At 40.6% G+C, this 17,309-nt stretch overlaps 1 protein-coding gene across 1 annotated transcript; it reads left to right on the top strand.

The window, feature by feature from the left end:
* Positions 1 to 1,137: 1,137 nt before the first annotated feature.
* LOC125709582 (protocadherin-20-like) lies at positions 1,138 to 8,222 on the top strand. The gene is made up of 3 exons (XM_048978178.1): positions 1,138 to 1,272; positions 1,571 to 4,161; positions 5,258 to 8,222. Exons 1-3 carry the CDS (start codon positions 1,219 to 1,221, stop codon positions 5,280 to 5,282), a joined length of 2,670 nt encoding a protein of 889 aa, XP_048834135.1. The 5' UTR covers positions 1,138 to 1,218; the 3' UTR covers positions 5,283 to 8,222.
* Positions 8,223 to 17,309: the final 9,087 nt, after the last annotated feature.

Raw genomic sequence — 17,309 nt, forward strand, 5'->3', positions numbered from 1 at the left:
GACCCTAAGAAGATTGCTGACTATAAAATCCATTGTTGTTATTGCCGGTCTGATATTTTTAAAAATGAAGAAAATACCAATATTTTATAATCAATAATTTTACATTAAACTTGTATTTTTCCACATTTTTTCATGCAGATGATAACCTGTTGAACTAAAATAGTAGGCAGCTCTTTACTGCTTTGTTATGCAAATATATGTCAGGGGACTTCATACCTACGATAAAGAGCATGCCGGTAAATAAACGATAAAGGTGAAGGCCTATGATCCTTCTAATTATGACTACTGGGATTAAAGTCATATTAGAAATGAATCTGCACAGGGAATATTCCTGCAAAAGCTGGGCCCTTATAAACGTTTTAAATCTGATTTATGCATGTTTTCAGTATAGTCTTATTCCTGGTTTGCTGATGCAACAAACTTATTCAAATATAACAGAAATGCAATTGAAATTGTCAGAGGATTTTGAAGATTTTATTGTCGTAACTGCAGTTTATGATTAGATGTATGCTAGCATAAAAAATTCTTTGAGATGGGAAAGTACTGGAATTTCAGAAAACTCAGTGTCATTTGGGTCCAAATTACATCACAGCTTAAGCCCAATGAACACCTGATCTATTATGTAACTGTAAGAATGCTCTATACCATTACTTTAAATTGTATTGTTCTAAACCAGAATTATTTTAATACATTGAGTATTATATTTTCACAGTTTTATGCTCAACATATTTCTCTGGATGAGGAATGTCATTATAAATAATAACAATCAGCAAAACATGACCCATATCTTCACTAAAGCAAAGATGTATGTGGCTCTTGTCTAAGTGTCTGTGTGTGTGACTGTCAGCTGACACTGTATGAATTAAATACAACTAATACAATAAATACAATCTTTGCAGGCATAAAGGGGTTGCAAATTTAAAATACAGAACATTTAACTGTTTTTATATGTTTATAAAAGGTTATATATGTTTTATTTGAGAATATTGTGAATATGCATTAATAAAAACTAAATATAAAGCAGAGAATATAAAGCAATCAAACTCATTGGTTCTTGCCGTGAATCATTTACATAATGGGTGTGGCCAGAATCTCTAAGCTGTGAATGACTTTGCCAGTTTAGATTCTGCAGGGAAGGCAATCGGACATCTTCCCCAACCTAACAGAAAAATGCATTCAGAGCTTCGGATCTAACTCTTTATCCAGCTTCTAGGGCAAATGTGTAGAAACATGTCTGACCGAGATCGTCCCAGCATACAAGGAAAGTTATGGGTAAGTGATTCTATGAGAATGAGGAGGGGGGTCTGCTTCTTTTTCTCTTATTCTGCCGGAAATGATTTTGAGACAAACTGGTATTTGCTATTGAATGAAGACAGCTTTTGAAGGTAATAGTTTAAAAGGTACAGTTTTTAAAGGTGTGCTTGAGGATATAAGATAAAGGATGCAACTTTTAATTTATATTAGGTATTTTTTATTAGTAAGTTTTGCATCGCACTTTGATTTTATAGAACAAAAATAAGAGCTGAATTTTTGCTTTACATGTGTCATTGTTATTTTCTATTCATTTCAGGGACTGTGCATTCTATTGAATGTCCTCAGGCCTTTATCCTGCTTTTCAAATTTCAGCCAAGCAAGAGAAGTCATCTACAAAATAAAAGAAGGCTTGCCGAAGGGGACCCTGATTGGGTCCATCGGTGTGGACTTAAAGTTAGACCTCTCAGCAGACCCCCCTTTCACATTCAGCCTGGCTTTAAAGAAGATCAGTGAACAGTATGTCAGCCTAATTAACACAACTGGGGAGCTGTACACGTCTGCTAATGAAATTGACAGAGAGACACTCTGTGTGGAAAATGCCGAAGGCCAGGGGTGTTTCCTCTTCTTGGATGTGTTCATTCTGCCCCAGCAATATTTCCAACTGGTTAAAGTAAAAATCATCGTGGAGGATGTCAACGATAACAGGCCTTCCTTCCCATCAGACGAGATCCGGCTCTTCATCCCTGAGAATGCACAAGTGAATTCTAGGTTTGCCGTGGAGCAATCTGCCATTGACCCCGATGTGGGAATACATGGGGTTCAGACGTACTGGCTGATGAATGACTATGGGGTCTTCACTTTGGACGTGGAGGAAAATGAGAGCAGGGAGCTGACGCCCTTCTTGATCGTGATGGATGCTCTGGACAGAGAAACTAAGAGTGAATATGTCACAAAGATCATTGCAGAAGACGGTGGGAATCCACCACTTCTGGGAACGGCCATCCTGAAAATCTTCATAACGGATGTGAATGACCACTGTCCGCAATTCACGGAATCTAACATCAACATCACCATACATGGGAACGCCACCAAAGGAGTGCATTTAACCCGTCTTCATGCCTATGATCCTGATCAAGGAGACAATGCCCAGATAATATACGTCTACAGCGAGCGAGTTCCCGGAGAGGTGAGGAATCTGTTCCACTTAGATAAAACCAGTGGAATCATTAAGCTGCAAGGTAAAATAGATGCAAAGATAGCTAAGTTCTATAAGCTGACGGTCCTCGCTAATGGACCAGGCTGCATACCAGCTGTTGCAACAGTGTTCTTGTATATTAACAGAGTCTTGGGGCCACCATCTATCATTCCTCGATATATTGCCCCAGAGAAAAATGGCATTGTGTCTCTGAAGGAGTCTGAGCCTCCGTTTACTCCAATTGCATTTTTCACTTTAAAAAATATAGATGAAAGTGAAAGGATAGACTGCCACCTGGACGCTAATGGCCCATTCCGAGTGTCACCTTACACGCCCCTCAGAAATGAGTACTTATTGGAAACAACAGCCTCCCTGGACTATGAGCACAAACAGGAATATGAACTCTCTGTAGTGGCTGCAAACTCAGATGGTCTAATCATTAAAACACTTTTTATAGTGCAAGTGATAGACGAAAATGACAATGCGCCAGTTTTTAGGCAATCTCTAATGGAGTTGTTTATTGAGGAAAATAATGGCCCAAATACCTTCCTGACAAAACTGTATGCTACGGATGAAGACAGCGAACACAGGGGAGAAGTTTCTTATTTCCTAGGGCCTGATGCACCGTCCATTTTTTCACTTGATAACTGGACTGGAGTGCTTGCCATATCCACATCGCTGGACCGAGAAGAAAAGGAAGTGTACAGGTTCACAGTGGGGGCAGTGGATCATGGATCTCCACACAAAGAAACTATCGGCACTGTGGTGCTGACAGTGCTGGACCGAAACGATAACAGCCCCCATTTCATCAATAAGGACTTCACCTTTTTCGTCCCGGAGAATTTTCCAGGCTACGGGGAAATCGGGGTGCTTTCCGTCACTGACGCCGATTCCGGAAGGAATGGCCGGGTGTCTTTGTCAATCATTAACGGGAGTGACATTTTTGTCATAGACACTGCAAAGGGCACGTTAAGGGCCAAAACACCCCTGGACAGAGAGCAGCAGGGGACATACCTCTTGCTGGTTGAAGCGGTCGATGGAGGGGAGCCTTCGCGCTCCTGTGTCGTCACGGTAACTGTTTTGCTCCTTGATGTAAATGACAACCCACCTTTGGTGCTGTTTCCGCAGTCCAACCAGTCATACATGCTGGTATTGCCCAGTACTCTACCTGGCACTTCCATAACAGAGGTGTATGCTGTGGACAAAGACACTGGAATGAATGCTGTGATAGAATACAGTATCATCCAAAGGAGGGGTGGTGAGCCGGGCTCATTTGACATCGACCCCAAGACAGGGAACATCACCTTGAGGAAAACACTGATCAGCCGAGGACTCTGCAGTCTCCTGGTCAGAGTCAGTGACCACGGACAGCCCGAGCCTCTTCACTCCACTGTGATGGTACATTTTTTTGTCAATGAAACGGTGAGCAATGAGAGCTATGTACGGAATCTACTGTCAAAAGAAAAAGAGCCTGAAATGGAGGAACGCTTCTTCGGTAGGTTAATTAAATATTCTGAGAAGAGGGACTCCTTGCTTCCCTGCCAACCCGCTGTGGCTGCGCTGACGTCGGCCTGCCTGGGGTTGCTGCTGACCGTCTGTTTACTCACCACATACATATTCTGCACAAGGCATAAAAACAAGGGCAAAAGGGTGGAGGCAGCCATCCCCTTAAAGATGAACTTCCCGACAATGGAGAAGAAGGTCATGGAGAGGTCAGAGACCCGGCTACAGTGACACTTATTTCCACATATATTTTTAACGAAAAAATTCAATATGTCAATGATGATTTATTTAAATCCACAAAAAATATTATTTAAAAGAACAACATTATTTGAATAAATTGCTATATTTTTCTGGTTACCAGTTTAGATTAAATGTAAATTAAACTGTTACTTTTGTATTAGTACATTCTTGACGTTTTTGATTCCCAGGATTATTTTTTCATCTAAGTGAATATTAACGTTGATCAGTGTCACTGGCTGACTGCATAATTAATACATATAACCAGAATGACGTCCTTTAAAAGAATATTTTTCTGTACTGTGCATCACTGTACTGGGCTTTGAAAGCTTTTAGTTTTGTATACATGCAACCCGTGTAGCTGCAAGCATTTTTAAGGCATATCTTTGCCTTTGTGTAGTTCCTCATATTTAATCGCTGTTATGTTGGTAGTGTTTATTTCCCATTGGCATCCCCAAAGAGTGACCCCATTCATTCCGTTTGGCTATTCTCCTTATATATTACAAATACATTGAAAAAATATGTAAATTAATGTAAATATACAATTTGGATTTCTTTGAGATCTAAATTGTTTCTTGAGTGTTAAGAATTAACTAACATATTTAGATATATGTTTAGGGAAATAGAAAGTTGCAAATGCAGATATTATTCTGGTTGGTGAGAATCGACAGATCAATAGTTTCAAAGAACTTTTGGTTTCTTTTCGCATTTCAGTTCGCATTTCAGTTCGCATTTCAGTTCGCATTTCTGTATGATCCATGTCAGCCTCAAGTGAAAACAGCATCAGCAGGATGCACATTTTTAGACATATACCTGAATGCATAAAAGGCACATCAATAAATACACCTTCTTTTCAATATAATAAAAAGTATCAATTTATGTTAATTTCTTCAGAACTTTCAATCACCAGCATATTATCTGTCAGTCATTTTTAAAGCATAGTATTTATAGTAAATGAAAGATTATGCGCAAACAGTTCTTAATTGTCATAAACTCAAACAGCGCACAGACACGAAGGACCCGACATTGGCCTGTTCCCCTGATGTTGCCAATTGTTATGTGCAACAGTCCCAGGACCCAGGAAGCTGACTGATGCAGCTGGGAGGAGAGGGGAGAGACTAAAACCAGGATGAGGTACTAAAAGGCAGGAAGAAGATCACAAACCAGACTAACTACAAACACTGAGATGAGACAGAGCAGGTGGGAGTCAAGTCGCCCCATCTGAGTCCAGCGAAAACCTGTTGCTCTGCGTTATCACAGCGGGAACATCCAGTTAAACTCCAGGTGGTACAGAAGCCGACAACTGATACCTGATAACTAGGAAACTGCAAGAACAGGCTAGTAGTAACACAAAAATATCAACTGTACGGCATTACAGCAGTTCGAGACAAATCTATTTTTTATAATCGCACATGAGGATAGTAGTATTGTTTTGTTTAGCCATGTCATGCTTGTCAAAATAAATGCATCACATGAGCACTTTTCCCAAAATACCCCACATTTTACATAACTGTCTACCTACCAAGAGATTATTACGTGGTGGATCAGTGGTTATTGAGGCTTCAAGAAAATGTGTCTTTCCACTCACTGGCATGGGAAAACACTACAACTGGCATCATTGGAGTGCATGTGTGTGTGTGTGTGTGGGGGGGGGTAGCATAAATAAACAATAAAGTAAAAATGGAAAGGTTTTGTTTTTTGTTTGGTTACTTTTAGTTAAGGTTAGGGCTGGGTGGGGGTTCAGGATATCGTGACTGAATGGGAGGTCTCCATTTAGATAGATACGCCAGTGTGTGTGTGTGTGTGTGTGTGTGTGCGTGTGTGTACAGTATGAGTGTGCGTGTTTATTACATACACCTTTCTTGAGAAAAGTGGCCTATTATGGAATTTCCAGGCTATGACACCATTACATAAGACAATTTCCTCTGTTGACTTTGGAGCCATGAAAGTGTAACACATTAGAAAATGTGTCGCCATCCATTATTCATCCACTGCCAGTGTATTACAGTCCCTGGGCTGAAATACCAGAGCCAGTCTGTAATCTCCAGTGCTATTTTGTGCTAATAAAAATAACCAAGTAATTTTCAACTGACCACATGTTGTAAGGCTGATACCACTGATGACTAAATCCAGGCTAGTAATTAGTTATAATGACGTCCAGAGGCTACTTTTCAGTGTTCAATTTATATGTAGTCTGAACTGGAATCTCAGCAGGGACTGAAAATGTACGACCCTCATAACTTTAATTTTATTTTTTCACCTTTAATCAGAAACAAGTGCAACTGTTCATGCATTATGAATGCTGTAAAACTGTACAGTTGAATTTTATAATAATTTTGTTTTTACCTCTGAAACTAAACCTATTCATTTTTTGCATGTATGTCTTGATGTACCCATCTATCACTGCTGATCTATCTGCTGCAGTGATGTTGGTGAGGCACTGGTAGAATGTCAAGTACTGTAGAAAGTGAATTTAAAGGAACACTGGGTTTAGATGCATTCTGCCGTGGGGATGGTAAACAGCAAACATACAGTACAACTACAAAAGGAGCACGACAAGTGACAGAGAAAAATCACATTAGATACATGCAATCGCCAATTAGACATATATAAATGTGTAAAAATTAAATGGGAAATAATAATGAAATAATAATGCATTTTATTTGTGGGTGCCTTTCTGAAACCCATAGTCACCTTTCATATCCCATACAAGACAAATAATAAAAACAAATAATTAAAAAAGAGTTATTTACATAATCAGACAACAATTGGGTTAGAGCGAGTAAGCCAACTTAAACAGATGGGTTTTGAGAAATGACTCTTTAGTTAGGGAGAATATACAATCATAAAGCTTAAGCTTAAAATTTTATCATCACCATTTCATGCATTTGAATTGTAACTACATTACAGGATGTTTAAGTGGATAACTTATATTTCATTGGATAAATTCTTATTTTGATCACTTTTTCATAATTATTCTAATAATTAAAAATGTTCCACACAGTTTTCAAGAGCCTATAAAGTTATTTTTCTGGCCATGTGGAGTATTGTGTTAAAACAGATAGATACCCTGAGCTGGAATTCACACCAGTTAATCACTGACCAAAACAAATAGTAACTTTACCCTTGAACGAGAAAAGTTAATTGCGGCTGTTAAATTGATGAAGTATCTTTGTCACACTCAATAACAAACTCTTGTTACTAAAACTACATATATTTTCCTGCACAAATTAGATACAGATCCTAGTAATCCCAGTCACATTCATACCCAGCTAGATTTGAACACACACACACACACACACACACACACACACACACTGTGACATATAGTAAATATTTTTAATATTTAAAAAGAAATATGGTGATACATGATTTGTGTAAGTGAGAAGTTTATTCCTATCCTATAATTCCTATTAATCAGACTATCAACTGATAATACAGTGTAATCAGACGTCACACATGGTGGCTCGATATGGAAACACTGTTATTATCATCATGGAGCTGAAGTTTCTGTAACATTTCCCAGCCCATGGGTATTTAGAGGCCTTCAACTTGAACAATCATTTAAAAAGCACATTGGTATGGATGTCACATTCATCAGCCATGGACTCTGTAAAGAAATGTTATCATTGTCTCTTTGTTTTCATTATTGTCTCCTCCTTTATTTTGCAATAGATATAACTGCAATCACAAAGCTGGCCCGAGGGTCCTGGAAACAAGTCTATCTGAAATTACGTTAAATTATTAATTGTTCAGACACCAAGTAATTACTATCAGCCATGGGTCGGATTTCTAGATTGTCTGTATTGTTCTATCATGCCCTGAATTCCAACAAATGTAGCCAGAATAATAGGACTGCTTGAGTTACACGGGCCTGAAATTCTATTAAATCCTGCCCCGGTTATGATCCAAATCCACTTCATCTCCTCTCTTGTCTTACTCTTCAATAATGCATTTTGATATCATTCCCCCCTTCAAAATCTCTGTTTTTGATTGAATAAGTTGTACAGGGGGCACCATGCAATAGAAATAATTCAGCCCGAGCTTTTGATCCCTTTTGGATTATGTCAAGAGTTTCTTTTTTTTTCCATCTACAACGAGAGATATCTGAGAAAGATAAGAGAAAGATATCTGATTTTCAAGCCAGTCCACTTTCTTTTTGCCTTTTTACTTTCAGATGTTCTATGATAGCTCCAAGACATTTTGATGGATTATGAAGCCATACCTAAAACTAAACTAGACTTCAAATGAAAATAAAAAAATATATAAAAACTAAATTAAAATGAAAAATAACACACACCTGGAATTATATAATTGCTGGTATTTCAAGACTTTCTCAGTCAACCATTCTTCAAATCCGCTAGCCATTTTTATCATTCCGATCACAGAGGGGAGAAAAGGTATTTATATAAAATCAGTTTACTTTCTGACTTCCTGTTACTTTTCCCCAGGCCAATGAACGATCGAGGTTTGTTCACGTCACTGAGCAGAGCCTCCACAAAACTCGGTTTGGTGGTATATTGCCAGTAAATGAATGGATGACTCTCTATACCCCAGTGCCAAACGTTTCATACTGTACATATATACTGTTCATACTGTACATATATACTGTTCATACTGTACATATATACTGTTCATACTGTACATAATGCAATTTTTGTTAACTGCCTGAAAGTCCATTTCCTTTTTTTTTGTTTTGGTTGTGTGATTTTATTGAGTGTGAGATTTACATTTTTTTGACATTCCAATGTCTGAATATTGGAATTAAAAGAATCAAAAGTTCATTGCTGTTTGTATTATTATGCTATTATACTATCGTATCAGTGGCATAAAATGATCTTAAAATGGCAATAATAATAACAATAATATTGATTCAGGGATAATATATTGTCCAACAGAAGTAATGATGACAGGCCTCGTCTGGACCTGGCCTTTGCTGTGCTGCCACTATGCAGTGCTGCTTCAGTTTTGCAGTGAGGTGTCAATCAACATCTCAGACAAGCCTATTTATGAAAACTGACACAACCCTTAGCTCTCTAGGACTATTGCTGCAAATTCCTGAATTACATAAATCAAACGCAATTCATATTTCTGTCAAAACTGACATTTTCTTAACATCGCTGTCAGGAAAACTTGTAGACAAAGATGTTGCTGAGGTTTTGGCCATTTAATACTGTTAATTGTAAAAAGAAATTGGATTTGAACATGCCTGACAAAAATGTGTTTCAATTTTCTGGCCTTGTCAAAAGTTACATCTTAACATGACCAAATACTGGAGGGGATGAGGTGCTTAATGAGACAGAGGCCAAAAGGGATTTAAATACTCGGTCCATCTTAATACCCACTTGAAGCAAACATGTCTCTGCAATTGACCTACAGTGGGATTTTTCCCCAGAAATGCTTTTAAAATTGCTATTATGTACCCACAGCAATAGATCCACAAATAGTAAATGCACCAAATACAAACATACAACATTTTCTTTTATGCACTTTCTCAGCCCGTTAGAAATTGTTCTTATTTGTAGACAAACCTGAAATGTACCTGGACTGAAAAAGCTGATGATAAGTAATGAAATGTGAAATTGTTTTTGCTGAACGAGTTTAACAGAAGCATTTGACACACGTGTAAATGGAGAAGGGGACTCTTACCTGAGCAATTAGGGTCCTTTTCAGGGACAAAGGTATTGGATATGAATGGGATTGACAGTAAACAAATGATACACAACATGGAAAGTGTGATTTCACCCAAGATCCAGAACCTGGACAGGAAAATGTTCATGGGTGCTTGGGTCACATATAGACAACGGTGACAACAATCTGAGAATATACCACATAATGGATATTGCAGAGGGTAAAACAGGGGGCTGGAACTCATCAACCCCAAATTCTCTGGTGGCTAAAATGTCCCCATTAAAGATGCCCCCCCTACACAGTACATACACTCTCAAAATTCGTATTGATTCTACTTGTGTGTGCATGGTACAGGTATGTGTCGGCCAAGATATTATAAATCATTCAACAGTTTTCAGGGTGCTGGAGCCGATCATTAGGTGAGGGGCATTTTATATGATGTGTAACCAAGCATTTAGTGTCTGTGTATAAACAACCCAATATGAGAGAAGGAAATAGAGAATAAGGTTTTCTGCAGAGAAGATGGGAAAGAATCTGCTCCAGAATAATCCGCTTCCTTATATAGAGGAGGCAGGTCTCAGGCTCACCAATAACTTATTGGTTGTGCTAATGTAGCCTTTCATCTGGACCCAGGCATTTCCTAGAGGACAGGAACACACCATATGGCCGAGGGATTATCTATCCCACTCTTTTTTTCTGAAAACGTTTCCATATCGAAAATGGGGCATGAGCAGTACATCGGCAATCACCTAGCAACAAGAATTTGGTGTCATTGCTCACAATAGAAGTCTCTACAAAAGAGTTTGCAGTACTGATTTCTTGAACAGTTCATTATTCTAAGATTAAAATGTATTCAAATACAAGTACTGAAAGAGGCATACTGTACCCTTTAAGGTGGCTGTGATCATTTTTCCATTACTTAACGGACAGGTATAACACATGCCTGTCAACACTGGCCTTAGAAATTTAGGGGTAATTGTCCAAGGTCCCACACCTGCCCCTCCCACCAGCGGTTTCCATTATATTTTTAAAAAGGGCACACAGTTAATCCTCTTGCTTGATAGCAATATATTTTATTGATTATAATAGTATGTTTAGCTTGGCAGCGACATGTCCAATAACCGGCATGATTTAATAACATTTGCCTTGATAAGTAATAAGTAATATTAAATGTTTTGCTTTACCAATATGCATTTAATTATACCTAATAAAACACATCCGTTATTGTCAAGCTAAACTTAAGCAATTTTTTATATTAATAAAAATACACCTAATAAAACATTTGCAAACATACAGACCACTAGTCGAAATTGAATACATTGAATTTTATGTTCCGTTTATAAGTCTACGATGAATTTAAAAAAGACCTGCATCAGAAACAAAAGCTATAAAGCTGAATTTAAAGCCACATCAAAAATATCTGTTATTTTCAAATATCAGCTTAAGCTGAAATTCCCAACAATGGTGATAATCATCGGTCAGTCATGATCAGACACTGACACCAGGTTACCTGTCTGTTATTGTCGAGTACCAATACTATCGTCAAATCTCATAAACCTAACAAAGACACACCCAACTGAAGACGTGCTTTCTCGCAAACCCAAGTACCAAGACCAAAAGCAAAAAAAATACACAAATAAGAAGAAAGAAGTGCTAATAACTATTCGACTGATAACGGTGGTTAATTCAACAGTTGTCTCAAATCACAAACATAGAAAACACCAGAGACTTTTCTAAACCCAATCAACCAACCACATAGAATGATTGGCAGAGAGGAAGCCTCTCTCTACTCTGTAGCAGGACTACATGGCTCTGCTCTGTACATTTCCGGTTACAAACTATCAGCCAATCAAAGATTCAGTGCCCTCTATAATTATTGGCACACCTTGTAAATATTGGTATAAAAAAGGGTTAGAAGTAGCTTCATCTCACACTGAAAAAGTGAGAAAAATCCGACCAAAAATCAAACAAAAACAAATCCATCACCAAGAAATAATTATTTTTAACAAACGCATGTGCCACGATTATTGGCACCCCTGGAAATTATAGTAAATTCCATGTAACTTAAGCATGTTTCCCATGTAAATTGTACATCTTTGAGTTGATTGGAGTGTGTAACCCATGACTTCCTGATTAACTGGGGTACAAACATGAGGTGACAGTGGCCAAATTCCAAACCATCAACATGGAAAAGATAAGGGAAAACACACACCAAATGAGGGAGAAGTGTGCTGACCTTCAAAAGTCAGGGAATGAGTATAAAAAATTGCTACTCGCCTAAAAATGCCCATTTCTACTGTTAGGGAAATAATAAAAAAGTGGACAAGAACTGGAGGTGTTACAAACCCACCTGGATGAGGACCCAAGTTTATTCTGCCCCACAAACAGTGAGTGAGGCAAAAAATCCCCAAGGATCACTGGTGGTGAATTACAAGACGATGTAATATGTAGGGGTTACATGGCTCCAAAGCCCCCATCAGACGCCACCTTCATGCTAACAGATTGTTTGGAAGGTATGCCAGACAACAGCCTTTCCTGACATTTAACCACAAGCGTACGTACCTGCAGTTTGCAAAACACTACTACAACTGGAACCATAAAAATGGTTAGCTGACCACTAAATCAAGCTTCTGCCATGGCCATCTCAGTGCCCTGACACAAGAAGAAGACCCTGGATGACCTGGAGAGATTCTGTAAAGAGGAATGGTCTCAGATGCCCTGCTCTGTATTCCCCAGCCTTATAAAATGCTACAGGAGAAGACTCCTACTGTATACTGGAGTCTACTGGCAAAGGGATTAAATAAGGGATTAAATATTAAATGCTGGGGTGCCAATAATTGTGTCACATGTGTTTTTGCTGAAAATAATTATTTCTTGATGAAGGTTTTTGTTTTTCTTTGATTAAATTTATTTTAATGAAAAGTTGGATTCTTATCATTTTTCCAGTGTGACAGGAAGCTTTTTCACCAAAAGGTGGATTTTTTTCTAACCCTTTTACAATTTTTTACAATGGGTGCCAATAATCGTGGAGGGCACTGTATGTATATGTATAATCTCAGGGCAAGAGGAGAATCAATGAGGGGGATGAGGGTGCTGAGGATGCCCCCCCCAGGGGCGCCGCTAAGGGGGGGAAAGTTGGGACAATTCTAAGGGCCCACGCCCTTTAGGGGCCCCCAGAGATCTGAATGGGTGTGGTAGGGGGGCCCAACCTCATATTTTGTCATAGGGCCCAAAATTGCTAGCGGCGCCCCTGTGCCCCCCCTCAGCACCTCGTTAGCTCCGGCCCCGTTTCTGCACTAAATGTCAGTGATGTCATACGCGCTGCCACCTGCTTTACTGGTGGGGGATAAAAGACGAACACATCAGTACAGAGACTGATCAGCCTGGTTATATCTGCCTCCCATTTTAAAATGCTAAAAATACACAAGAATGACAGGAATTTTTTTAAGTGGGAGGACAGTGTCACGCCCGGCTCGTCCGATCCTCGTGTGTGCCACGCCCCCCTGATTATCCCCGATCGTACCTAGCTGCTCCGTTATTTTGCTCTGTCTTGTCGATTTCAGTCCATGTCTTGCAAATGACATCCGTCATTGATGTTAGTTGATGTCAGTACTGGACTCCTGTTCGGTTCGATCCTGCTCCCTATTAAATCCCCGCTTACCCCGACTTCGCCTCCTTGCCTGCTTCCTGCCCGCTTGCCTGCCCGTGCGTTCACCCATTTACCAGCGAACCCTGACAGACAGCAGGGAAGAAGGGTGTATTTTTTTTCGAGAAGTTTTCTGAGATTTTAAACTTTGAATAATGACATTCAAAAAATAAATCTATATTAATTTGAAAATCTTCTGGATTAATTACTGATCTATAGATACATATATTGCACACAAATACAGTGGAATGAAAGCATGAAATACTGCTTCCCTGACCCTCTACTTCATATGCGTGAAAGATGTATGGTGCTGTATGTACTAAATACCCATTACAATGAACAATTATGGGGGCAAAGACTTGTATATGTCCAGCATGTCTGCAAAGATACCTAACAAGAAACAATTGTGCAGTCTGTAGGAAACCATCGACATAGTGACCCCTCCTCTGTGAAAAAATATCAGTTATGTTCAGCTGCAGTGGATCTTCCAGTAACAGCTGATGGCAGCTTTGATGACATCACTTGTTCACATAATACAGATCAGAATCATAGTCTTTTTACTAAAATAGTTTTTTTATATATTAAGCTTAAAAAATGAGATGACTGAAATACCTCATGAATTAATCAATAAAAAACGTCACAAGCAGTTTTGCTGTCTTTCAAACTATCAGGTTTCTTCTCTCCTCATGTGTCAGGGCATTATGTAGCAAGGTTTCCTTCTAATCAAAATGACACTTGGGTCTGCTCAGGTTTACCAGCAGCGGTCTCCAACACACCATCATCCGAGCAAAATAAGTTTTATATCCTTAGCAGGAAGGATGCTGGCTATAGGGAAATGGCTGCTATAAATGGTGAGAGCCTTGAGTATTACAGGGGGGATGTAAGAGGTTCGCTGTAAGAGGTTTGCTCTAATAATAGAACTTATTCCATCAGAGTTACAGCATCTTTCTCCCTCAGCTCGTTTACTCTAAACAGGGTGATGTTTACAACTGATCCATCTTAATTAAAATGTGGATATTCTGCTGGATTCATTCTGAATAGGTACTGATTGCTATTTGGCTTAAAGTTCAAAATAATCAGTATCAGTAATCAGTTTTTTTTGCAAGCTTTGTGTGATCATGAAAAATAAAGGGTACAGGAGAATGAGCTGACCGAAATAGTTTGTATTGGTTTGTTCCACTTTCTGCTCATTGTCTGTATATACTGTACTGTATCCACTGGCTCTGGTTTGGTGTAAAAATCTGGATCAGAGCTCCATTTTGTTGAGGTACATGCACAGGTACACACATACATATGGGTATATTCGATGTCATGATAGAAAACTCGGGAGAGATTAAGGTGCCAAGCAAGCGGGCAGTTTTATTAGGACCAGGGCAAAAAGAATCAGAATCGAAATGCTGATGCATGATCGGGGTCCGGGGGCAAAAGGTCAGATAAGCCGAGGAGGTCAGTCGTACACAGGAGATGACGGATGGGAATGGAGAGAACACAGGGATCCATGGGAAAGAGGAGGCGAGAATATGGCTGGGAGGTCGGATCAGGGAACGGCTCAGCATGTCGCACATGGGAGAACAATATCTGGTAATTAGTGTGAGGTGGCCCAAGCTTATAGAGGTGCCAATGCCAGGTGCATTTAATTCACTGAGCGAGCCAGCATTCTCATGAGGGGGGTATGACAGATTCCCCCCCCCCCCCCCCCCCCCGATGGCCGGCACCGGGAGGCTGAGGGAAGCGAGGGGACCGGACCCGGACCCGGAAGCAGGTTTGTCCTGATGGTCACAGTGGGAGGCGGTGATCAGGTATGGGTCAAAGATATCTGTCACCATTCCCTGGCCCTTTCCTCAGGCCCACAGTCTTCCCAGTCCACAAGGTATTGTATCACAGTCTTTCCCTGGGAAGAAGTCTAGAGCTAAATGGAACAAAGGGTGTTGAGGTATAGGAAGAGGCTGCAGGACACCTGTGAGCCTTCAGCTGTCTGCCATGTGTTGGGAGCAGAGCAGGCAAGAAAGCACAAACTCCTCCACCTCCTTCCTCCACCCAGGCCACCAGTGCCATCAGGCCAAGAGGCACATGGTGGTAGAGACCCTTGGGTGTCCTGAGCTGAGGGTGGAATGCATCCATTATATGGAGGCCAACCAAAGAGCAGAGGTAACACAGACCTCCAACCAGGGGAAGAGCTGGTTGGAGTGGGCTCGTTCTGCAGAGCTTCTTCAAAGTCATCAAGGCATTGTGCTTGTTCAGATGCGGGTACTAGTAAGACTGAGGCATGTCTTGTTGAGGAACCTGATGACCTGAGGATAAAGGCTCCTTTTGAGTTTCTGTATTCTTGTCAGGAGGCTGTAGAACCATTTGCCTGAGTCCAGCAGACAGAACAGACAGAAATTGTTAGGGTGGGAAGGGTCTTTAATGATTTTGTTTCGTCCTGCAGTGCATGGTATAGATGTCCTGTAGGGAAGGAAGAATCCTTGGATGAACCGATGATAGAAGTTTGCAAAGCCCAGAAAACATTGGAGCTCCTTCATTCTGTGAAGCTGGAGCCAGTCCTGAACAGCCTTCATGTTTTCCTCATCCCTGCCTATACCCCCCAGGGTACTACTTACAGTATAACGAAGAAACTCCAGTGTGGTCTGGTGTTCACATTTTTCACCTTTAACTAATAGGACATTGTTTTGGAGGCACTGCAGCAGCCTCTGAACATGCTGGACGAGTTTTTCAGGGGATGAAGAGTAGACCAGGATGTCGTCAATAGAGATGATCACAAATCAATTCAGCATGTCAGAGAAAATGCTGCTCATGAAACCATGAACGGTCGATGAGGTGTTAGCTAACCCATAAGCCATGACCAGATGTTTGAACTGACCGCTAGTGGTGATGAAAGATGCCTTCCATTCATCCCCAGCTCTGAAATAAATGAAGTAGTAGGTGCTGTGGAGATCAAGCTTGGTGACTCAAACATCGTGCAGCTGTTCCCGGGCTGAACACTCCTACCTGAGCTGAAAACATGGACTTAGGACTGGGATGAACGGGGCAGGTACAAAGGGTGTTACCCGGTTCCAAGCAATAAATACAAAGTTGCTGCTGGTAGTGGCAGAGGGCTTATACATTGATAGAGGGGCCCAACACAGCTGCATAGGTTCTGGCTTGGAAGCAGCGAAAGCAGGCAGGTTCCAAGCAGCTTCAAGATGAGATCAAGGTCGCCAATGCTCATGAATGATGGTGTCCAGGGCAATGGACAGATGGATGTACTCATCAAAAGTCTGCTCTTCACCTCACCACACCTGGAGATCAGGGATCAGAGCATGCCCGTAGGGAACCTGGAGACAAGACAGGGACCAATCCATTCCCTTGGCAATCAAGCGGAAATAAAGGGAAAATTTGGCAGTAGTTCGGCTCTCAAGCCAGAGGTCGAGTACGTGATCTCCTAGACTTTGTCCCACTGCAGGATGACAAAAGACAGCACTGAAAGCATGCTAGAAAGCCACTGATGAACTAAACACTGGGCATTTCTCGTCCAGAGGGAACCCATGCTGCATGAAGAATGCTCGACACTTATCTGGGTCATCATGCATGGCAATGGGAATCCTAGGGGACAAGTTTGAGGGCAAACTCAGGGGTGGAGAGAGCACGGGGATCTGAGGAAAACAGGAGCAAACAGAAACATGGCAGGAAGTTCAGGTTAGGGCTACAGGGTAGGGTCATGGAGTCCAGTGGCTGTGGGGCATCTGTTGGCGAGGAAAGATTCACTCATCTTGACTTTGCCAACAATCCTGTGATATTCATGGAGTCAATGGGGGCTCTAATTGAGAGACAAAGCAAGGAGCCTGAGACTCTTGGTTTGCAAGA

This window comes from Brienomyrus brachyistius, chromosome 16 (assembly GCF_023856365.1).
Source record: "Brienomyrus brachyistius isolate T26 chromosome 16, BBRACH_0.4, whole genome shotgun sequence".
Taxonomy (NCBI): domain Eukaryota; kingdom Metazoa; phylum Chordata; class Actinopteri; order Osteoglossiformes; family Mormyridae; genus Brienomyrus; species Brienomyrus brachyistius.

Coding starts and splice junctions, on each gene's coding strand:
- LOC125709582 (XM_048978178.1), top strand. CDS start 1,219: ATGTGTAGAAACATGTCTGACCGAGATCGTCCCAGCATACAAGGAAAG. Junction 1,273..1,570: donor GCATACAAGGAAAGTTATGG/GTAAGTGATTCT, acceptor TATTCATTTCAG/GGACTGTGCATTCTATTGAA. Junction 4,162..5,257: donor GAGAAGAAGGTCATGGAGAG/GTCAGAGACCCG, acceptor TATGTGCAACAG/TCCCAGGACCCAGGAAGCTG.